This window comes from Chaetura pelagica, unplaced genomic scaffold, assembly GCF_000747805.2.
Source record: "Chaetura pelagica isolate M959 unplaced genomic scaffold, ChaPel_1.0 scaffold135, whole genome shotgun sequence".
NCBI lineage: Eukaryota > Metazoa > Chordata > Aves > Apodiformes > Apodidae > Chaetura > Chaetura pelagica.
In genome coordinates, this window is record NW_009953649.1 from 2,614,690 (window position 1) to 2,624,578 (window position 9,889).

At 41.2% G+C, this 9,889-nt stretch overlaps 1 protein-coding gene across 1 annotated transcript in view; it reads right to left on the reverse strand.

Moving 5' to 3' along the window:
- SASH1 (SAM and SH3 domain containing 1) overlaps positions 1–7,936 on the reverse strand; it is a 94,952-nt gene extending 87,016 nt beyond the window's left edge. Inside the window, 1 exon segment of the mRNA XM_009999975.1 lies at positions 7,814–7,936. Within this exon segment, the coding sequence (XP_009998277.1) occupies positions 7,814–7,858 (45 nt within the window). The 5' untranslated portion in view covers positions 7,859–7,936.
- Positions 7,937–9,889: the final 1,953 nt, after the last annotated feature.

Genomic DNA, 9,889 nt, shown 5'->3' on the forward strand with positions numbered 1-9,889 from the left:
TGGAGAAACAGATGTTCCAAAGTACATCCAGATGTGCACAAATACTCATGATGTGTTTCTTATTCTCATCACAACATGCTCTTGTATTCTTGATTAAGACCTGTTTGTTTTCCCTGATGACCTGCAAGGCTGTTATAGTTCTTACAAGCATTGTTTTTGAATACCTCACTAACTTCAAGACTTCCATCTCGAGCAATATCCTTACTATTCCTTGAGGATCTGGAGTGGTGTTGCTCTACTTAAGGACTTTGAAGAAGTGCAAACTAGTGCAGCTCGACACCTGAAATCACCATCAGCAGCCTTCAGCATACAGAGATGGACTGGAGAGCAGTGGATGGGGGACAGGAGGAGAGTTCATAGAGGCTGTGTGGAGATTCAGGCTGAAGGACAAAAAGGAGTAATCTTCATACAAGACATTACACCTCCTAGGATCATTCTTCTGTTGGTTTAGCTTCGGCCACATTACAAAGTCTGACACTTCTGACCCAGCCAACACACATTACTGTTCTTCCCAGAATAATGCTACTCAGCTGGGCATTGTGCGCTTCTAGCAATACATGAATGGCAAGCTGGGCTGCACCCCACAGGAACTGTTCACCACAGAATTTGGGTTTTGGGGATTTTGTTTGTTCTTTGGTTTTGGGGGGTTTTTTTGGTGTGTTTTTTTTGTTTGTTTGTTTTCCCTTCAGAGATGCACCTTCTTAAATGACAATTTAATTTGGTTTGATTTTTAGCAATCATATCCTTGGCAATGAAATTTACCTAATGGTCCAGATAGCCTGATACTGTGCATTTTGGTTTTTGCTGTCATTTTTTAATTCAGAGGAGAAAAAGGACAAAAAAAAAAAAAATACACAGAGGGAGCCAAAGTCAGTCAACATCCTCCCTCCCAAAGCCTTCAGGCTCCCATGAGATTAAATCAGTTAATACAAATCTAGTCTGTCAGTTCCAGCAGACCCACACTGCTTCTAGGATAAAAGAACAGCACAGAGAGAATATATTCAACTGATCTTAGGCTCAAAGTAAAAGTCCCGCTGAATGTAAAGGTACAAGAAAATCACTATAGATGATGCTAAGGGATTAAGAATAGCTAGAAAAACATTTATAACACTAAAAAGAATTTATTCTCTCCACAATTACCAATCAGACTACCCGAAGCAAGCTATATTTTCTATTTATACCAAATATTTTATTCATAACAGTATTGCCAATTCAGAAAAAAACCCAAAATTACCTTTGACAACCTGTTCTTCCCATAACACTGACATTACCAAAAATAAAAACATTTTTAGAAGACCCGAAGTCTTAAAACTGAAGATCCTGCTCCAAAAAGCAAGGACCCTCCAAGCCTATGAAAGGAAGACGTAAGGTCATCCAACCCACCACAGCTGCACAGCCTGCTGAGACTCCAACCTATGAAGTCTGCCTATAAACAGACAGATTTTGCTTCAGGGATTACTCATAGATGGGCTTCCAACAAAAACAGTGGTGAGACTGCAGAAGATGATTAGCTTACAGAAAGTTGTGAGATTTTTACTTAGGCTGCTAGCACTGAGCAGACTAAGAACTGTTTAAGAATGGAATTCACTTTGCTTCATGTGGAACAAGCCTTGCTTTATTTTCACACTTAATGCTAGCTCTCTATTTAAATGCCTTTGCTGTCTTGGTGTGTGATACATGAGACACTAAAAATAGCCCCTTTGTCCCAGAATTTCCATTGTGTCTACCTTAGAAAAGCTCCATTAATAATGAAAAAATTACTATTAATTTAACTTACGAAGATAAAGCCTAAAATATTGAGAGACTGCAACAAGGTAAATCTCTATTGTATGTTTTCTGTGTAAGTCTACTTTATGCACCTTGCATTACAGCAAAATCCCCTCTATTTCAAGCTCTACTGCAGGACAAAAAAATAGTTGAATGTCCATGTATTTTACTACTACCTTTTCTTTTGTGTGTCTGCCTGATAAGGCCTGGAAACTCTCCAAAATTTAGGAAGTCTTATCTGTGTGTTCTCCAACTCCTTTTTTTGTGCTGCAGATACCTTTTTAATCTGTCTCAGATGTTGTTTATACTTTGGAGGGCCTCTTTCAGCCAGCAAGACAAAACAAAACAGTGGGATACTGTTCCAGCAAGATACAGAGAGGTGTCCTCTCAGGACAAAGGTAAGAACAGCTAATATTGCACTTGCAAAGCAGAGCTGATCATTTCATGGCAGGCAATAAGCAGTCCATTTTAGGATCCTGAGATCTTCCTGTATGTAAGATGCAAACAACTGCAGACACGGCTAGAGCCAGCTTTATAGCAGTCACATAGAGAGGCCACAAAGATGTTCAGTATCATAAGTGCAGCTTCAGTGACTAATTCTCATGGAGATTTCCCAAATACACCTCAATCTCTGACTGCAACAGTCTTGGGTATTTTAGTCTCCTTCTGTGAAGGTTGACTGGTTTCTCAAGTAGTCTTATGATATTGCCAACCAGCAGTACCATATGAGCCAAATACACCTCTATAAAGGTTAAACCCTAATTACTCTATCACTCACATTATTACTCTACTTTTGCCACTTCCCTCCCCTCTGCCTTGCTGGACACATACCATTTATGTGGGATAACATTACCTAGACAGCCTACTCCACTTGTAATCAAACTTCTGGTTTCTGAGCATCTTTCAAAACCATGCACAGTCAAAACTTATGATGACTACATGCATGTTGGGCACAAGGCAAGAAGCTTACAGTGGTTTTACATTAATTTCTGGTTTTTGACTTTGTGTGTGTACATGGGCAGCTACTGTAAAAACATGTGGGACTGGGCAAGTCACCCAGTCAAAAACATGCACTGTACTTTACCACGATGTATACAGAAATTCTGAACGATTTCCCTCCTACTCATTGAAATGAATTACATGGAGGAAAAGAAAAAAAAAAACTATACTTGTATGCCTTATAGCCTTTCCAGTGGCATTCATTTCAATTTATGAAATCTACAAGTCAATAGATGAATGCAACTTCTCAGTGCCACAACCATAGCTGTCAGAGCTCATCAGAAAAACTCAAGCTGTTCTTTGACTTCAAGATCATCAGCTACAATACAGACCTTGGCAGCAGCACTTAGCTGGCTGCTGTCAGTGATGGATGAGACAACAGAATGCAGTTTGCTCTTTCACAGCTATATCAATGCTGTCCTACCCCGCTGACAGGCAAGGCAAACCTGCTTTTGTCTGAGCCAGGCAGATATGATCCTGAAGACACCAAGGAAGCAGATATGAGCAGTAACAAGGTGCCACCCTCACAGAATCACTTTTCTGGCTATAACTGCATTTTAGCAGATGTCCAGCTCAATTCTAGCAGTGATACATCCATTACAGGCCTGAAAATCCACTCTGTCTACTCCAACTGCAGTTTCTTCTTGGCCAAAAAACCACATGGCACACAGTAATAGGCCAAATGCTAGGAAATGTGGGCAACTCCCATGCTGTTCACAAACATTAATGTCCAAACCCAAGCACATTCTCCATTAGAAAAATAGAGGCAAAATTCCAAACACAAAAAGCAGTTATCATGGCTAGGCACAACCAACAATCCTTGACAGCACTGTCATTTGGAAAAACACTGTTTTCAGCTCCATCTGCAGCTACTGTTTTGTTACAAGATATGCTGCTCTCGCAAACAATTTAAGTGATTTTTAAATTTTCTTTTATTTTTAATAAAACTCCAGAGCAGGATATGTAGACTGAAATGGCCATGCTCTGGTAGGAAACGTTGGAGAGCTGATTAGAAAGTACAATATACAATCAAGATATCAACACTCACTCCCAAACAGCTTAAAATTATTTTAAAGTGTACAGAAGCAGCAATAAACAGTTCATATTTCTGTCCTTCCAGTGGAAATGCTACAAAGGGCAATCTGGGTGAGCCAGCATTAACGACATGTTCCTGGCAAAGCTCTGCAGCTCAGGCACTTCTTTGTTGGTACACTGCTCCTCCTAACATAGCCTCTCTGGGCAACTTTTAGAGGACGCTTTGACCCCTGGGGTGACGCACTCTTTCTCTTTGTTCAGACCATTCAGTAAAAGCAGCTTCAAACCTAACTTCAGCCTTTCGTGTTTCTGCTACGTATTAATTGCTCATACTTCATTTCAGACAAAGACATCAGAACTGCCACACAAAAATCAAGCTGCAGTCTCCCAGCTACATCGCAGCTGCTGATCTCCTCATCTTTCATGATTAGAAAATTTGAAGATGTATCCCAGCATCTTTTGCTTTATGAATTTTTTGGCACATGGGATCTGCAGCTTTGAGATAGCTGTCAACAGAGACTCTCCCTGCTGCCCCCTTACTCCTCATTAAGACCTGGTATCAGTGCAGGGGTTGGGTTTATCCTATGATATCTCCTTCTCATGATTCAGTAACCTCCACTCCAGTGAACCGCTGGCAACTTGCACTAGGACTACTGCACATTAGCTCTGCTCTAGCACTTAGCTAAAGAGAGGGGGAAGACCATTGGGTGGGGGGCACTAGGAAGAGCAGTACTACCTACCTCCAGCTTTGGCACGACTCCACTGCTGGGAAGAGAGGGTATATAGACAGTGCTATCCCTCCTCACCTCTGATAGGAGAGTACTGTACAGCAGAGCAAGGCCAGACTAAACTAACAGCCCAAAAATACTGGTGCATAATAATTTGGGAGCTGCATATATTTGCCATCTGCTGCATATATTTTGCTATCAAAGCATACCTGGGATACGCTATGGAGCTGGCACTTCCCCCAGCATTACTCCCCATTCACTGCTCCAAAACCTCTGCAAATACACAACCTTTCCTCAAGCTGTAAAGAGAAAAAAACATTCACCAGACGAGTCACTATTCTGTTTTGTCTTTCACATTAGTACTTTTGCAGTTGCTTTGGCAGATGTGCTGTTTAAATCAACTCCTGTTTCTACAGCAGATTATCAAGAGGGTTACTACTCTATCACACTGAAAACGCATTCTAGTCAACATGGCCATTTCCCTCTCCCTGTGTACCCAAGTCAAGCCCACCTACTTATTGGTGAGAGCAAGTTTCAGCTGCAGTCAGCACTGTTTGGATGCTGCTGTTGTGGAAGCAAGCTAATATCTATACTCTCTTGTGTTATCAGCAGAACGCGTATCTGATTTCCAGAAACTGCATTATAGCAGTGACAGACTTTAAAAAAACCTGAGCATTAATTTCATTTTCAATTGCAATATCTTCTCTCTGACCTGACAGTTCAATAAGTCATCACAAGACTACCAGAGCAAGAAAACTCAATGAGAGTCACTGAAGAGCAATCTCCAGGATGCCTTTTCACACAACCACTTTCTCTGACTACAGATTCTCTTGAGCAGAAAGTGCTAGTGAATCACTTACTGGTCTGTCTTGGGTTAGCTCACATCTATTTAAACCAGCGTGAAGCTCTGCACCTTTGATGTGAGTTAATTAAGCTCATATGGCTTTCCCCAGCCCAGCTTCTGCAGTCTCGGAAGTGAAAGAAGTCAAATTAGGCCCATCTGTCTAAATGGAAGGGAGTCCTCTCCTGCCATAAGGCATGCTTCATTACACAGCACAAGAGCTGCCTTCCAAGAGCACCAGAAAAGGGGGTTTCATTGCTGTCAACACCAGCAATAAATATCCCAGAATATCAGGTATGCTGAGTGGGGGTGGGGAGGGTTGACAAAAACTACAATTCTGTGCCATCAGCTTCTTTGCACAGAAGCCCCAAGGGTCTGTCCACAAAGGGATTTCCTGCAATAACCTCTTGTTTAACACTTGGAACTTCTTGGCATCAATAGATCTGCAAATAAAGTTTTGGGTTGTTTTTTCATTTAAAAATAAAAGAATGAATTAGCACACTTGAGTAGGGCAGAGCAGATGGTGCTCTGCCTTGATCCTGCAGCCGTTTCTTGTGCAACTGAAGTTTGTGGTCTGTACAAACTCTAGAAGCCTCTCAATTGTTAAATTGGAACCCAAGAGGAAAGAAAGTTGCCTTAAGTAATCCACGTCATTAGGTGCAGCTGCTAAAGAAAGGAGACAAACCACTCCCTGCTACTAGTCAGTGCTAGGATCTAGGGAAGCAAAAGTAGAAGACATCATACAACTCCAACTCCCAAATTTGTCTTAAAGGTTTTGGCCTTGTAAAGGAACTGCAGAAGTGTGATCAGATCCCATGCTAGCTCTGCCATATGGCTGTGCCTCAGTAGAGGTATTATTAACCATACTTTTGTTATGAGTTTCTATATGTGATATGCAAAAGTTACCCCTGCAGCAAAACTATACATGACAACAAATAATTCTTTCAGTAACCTGTTTTCTGCAAGACAAGACTTGAAGGAAATATCCGTAAGGCTGTATGTAAAAATGTATTATATTATTGGGAAATACAACACTAACAGCTGACAGCTTTTTCACTGTCATGGATGAGCTTTATGAATGTTATAAAAACTAACAAAAAAGTGTACAATGAAAAAGCACGGCAATCAGTAATACATACATATACACCCTAAGCATCAACAGACATTTACTGACATTACAGGACAGTAAGAAAATTGTCCAACAAGTAAAAATAAGTCATGCTTTTGTGATAGGCGCCTAAAAGGCTCCTTCTTAAACCTAACAAAAATGAGGTATGGAGATGACTTGCACAAAAATTAGTTTTGGCTAAAATGGGACTCCCCAAGGAGTCTACGCAACTCAACAGGTGAAAAAACAGCTAGTTGAGCTTTAATAGTAGTGGTTATTGAACTACACTTTGAGGCCAGTAAGAAGCAGAGTAGTAAAGGGGTCTATCCTGTTAGATATCCAAGAAGAAAACAGAGGGCATCCCATCAAGGTAAGAGATGATGTGCACCTCAGACTGCAGTCACCACAGTTGAGGGAAGGGCTGCCATTCAGAGTGGCCTGGCAGGAAATCTCATTAAATTCAACTTGGACAAATGCAAAGTCTTGCTCCTGAGGAGGAGTTAACCCATGAGCCAGCACAGGCTAGGGACTGACTGGCTGGGCCAGCCTGCTCTGCAGAAAAGGCCTGGGGGACAGGAGGCTTAGCACAAGCTAGCAGCATGCCCAGGGCAGCAATGACTGCCAGCAGTCAATGTCAACACAGCATGTCAACAACAGTGTAGACAGGAAATGGAAGTGATTCTTCCTCTTTCCCTGGCACCTGTCAGGCCATGCTTGGACCACCATCTCTGGATCTGCAGTCCTATGTGCCAGGCAGGTATTGATAAACTTGAATAAAAGTTGGATTAGAGACCTCCTGAGGTCCCTTCCAGCCTGAAGGGCCTGGAAATTCAACATCCCCATCTGCACGTTCTGTAATGTGTAATAAAAGGGGGAAGGAGTTCACAAAATTGAAGATTGCTTACATTTGGGAGCCTGAAACCAGTATTTGCACCTTGGAGTTCTGAGAAGTTTGTACAGCACAACTGAAAAACAGCACACAGTTTTGCTGTGCCCACGCTGGGAGCATCTTGGAGCAGGGAAACAACGCTTTCATCAGGCACTACGTTGTCTCTAACAGTTGGGTTTGCAAGCAAATGTGTGCAAGCAAAAAATAAATAACAACAAAGAAATGCAGGCTCTAAGGCTTAATTAATCATAACAAATGCCTAGAAAAAAATACTAATCCTGTTAATTTTCAAGCATTTAATTGAGTTGGCTGAAATATTTGTCCGCGTGAACACAGTCACGTATAGTTACTCCTCCGGGTAGAACTCTTCAAGCTGAAATATTGATTCTTTATCTGGGGCATGAATGGCAATACTTTGTTAATAAACTCATAACTTCTCTACATACCATATCAAGGTCTTGGGAAACCCTCCGTTTGCGCAGCTCTTCCATCCTCTCGCAGACATCCGTGAAGCAGGTGTTATAGTAGTCTGCATACTGCTGCGCCAGGTCATCGATATTTCCCAGCGACCCATCCTATGGTGGAGACAAGGAAAAAGAAAGGACAGTAATCAACTTTAAAAATATAATTTAAAGGTAACACCACACTCAGAAGGACACTCCCTGCAGCACGTCCAGCACACAGCTCTTGCATCATCCTCTTAATCCCTAGCCCTGAGTATGTAAGAACAACTGTATATTTTCAAACAGTACCACAGTAGCTCTTCAAAAACAGACGAGTCCTTGCTAATTCCTACACAGGGAGAGAAAGCAGGGACAGCACTACACAGCAGAGGAACAGTACATCCCTAGGCACTACCTATCTCAGTTCCCTCCACCCACATATATTCATATTCCATCTGGTTCTCCCAAGCAGCTGCCCACTCATTCAATAACCAGTCATTACATTTCACTGACTTTATTTACTTGGGAGTAACCCTGCTTTCCTTGACAATGACTAACAGCAATTTGAAATATTAACTTCTTGCTTATAAGCACTATCAGCTGGACTGCAGGCAGTTGTAGCCAAATGACTTTAAGAGGCAAGTTTATGCCACCCACCAAGCACTCTGCCAGTTGGTCTTTTAGGATATGTTGGAGGCAAAAACATAGTTTGATTGGTCTCAAACGTCTGCCTTGCGAGGCAGGATTCCTCTACCCTGTTGATAAAATGGCTATAGCCAAGAATGTAATTATAATCATCTGATGGTTACAGTCAAATTCATGCTTTTAAAACTATGGATAAGGGAAAAAAACCCCAACCCCGCTTAAAAAAAAAAGGCAAACTCAACAAACCAAAACCAGCCATAAGACGTCATTCTAAACTTCAGGTATGTATGCCACAGAGGGCCACGTGAGGGTAGGGTGAATTAACAGGGTTTTTTCATACTATATACACACACTTAAAAATAGGTTCAAAAGAGGGGATGGAGTAATGTTGTTTCTCTATGTCTGATTTATGAAAGAACATATATGTTATTGCAGACATTATTTAAAAGGTTACAATCTACTCTTTGGGCATATTCTGAGAAGACTAAGAATACACTGTAGCTTGTTATTTCATTCTTGCTGTTATTAGATGCAACACAGATAGATGTAAAATTATGCCTTGAATATTGAGGAAAAAATTAACAACTGAGGAATATTTTTTAAATAATTATGCTAATAATATACATAAATTGCAATGCAGAGTTTTAGCATACAAGCTGGGAGGAAATCCTTTAATTAGAAACCACACCTTACTGAAACTGTTGCCAACTGGAAATACATGATCCTGATGTTGGGGTTCATGACTACAGATCTTTTTAATGAAGTATCACTTCCAGAGAATTGGAAAAAACATTTCAATTAAAATCAAAGTGAAAGCCTGTTCAACCTCAGGCTCTGTAAAACTGTCTACATTTAAAAAATGCAACTCCACACATGGATCAGTTACCTCAAATTTCCCAGGAAGTTTTGTAGGTCACGTTTCCAGAATTCAGACCAGCTTGTAGTTTCTTAAAACTACTGTGTACAGTAGAGGTGGAAAATGACTTGCATGTCACTTGTTGAAGCAGCAGAAGCAAAATAACTACACTAAATATGTATCTATACACAGAACTCCCTCTATACATACCTATCTTTTACTGTACTTCCCATGTCTCAACCTGCCAAAGACCTTAAACAGGAGATGTTTTAAATGTTAAAAGATCAGGTTGCCTATTTGAGAACTTCCAACTTTCCAGAGCTTTGCACAAACAACTTTCCACACCACTAAGCAAGTGTGTAGTTCACAATGACAAAACAAGAGCATCTTTGAGAGCACAGCAGTGCTATCCTGTCTTTCCACCAGTGCAGCAGCACTGCCGGCTCAGTGGACAGCAAACCTACATCTGCCTCCACTGCCTCCTCACCATCCATCACTTCCCAACAAGCTGGGAAAGAAACCTTGACTCTGTCTGTGCCATAACCTCCACACATCCGCCTGCGCAACTGGACGCTCTT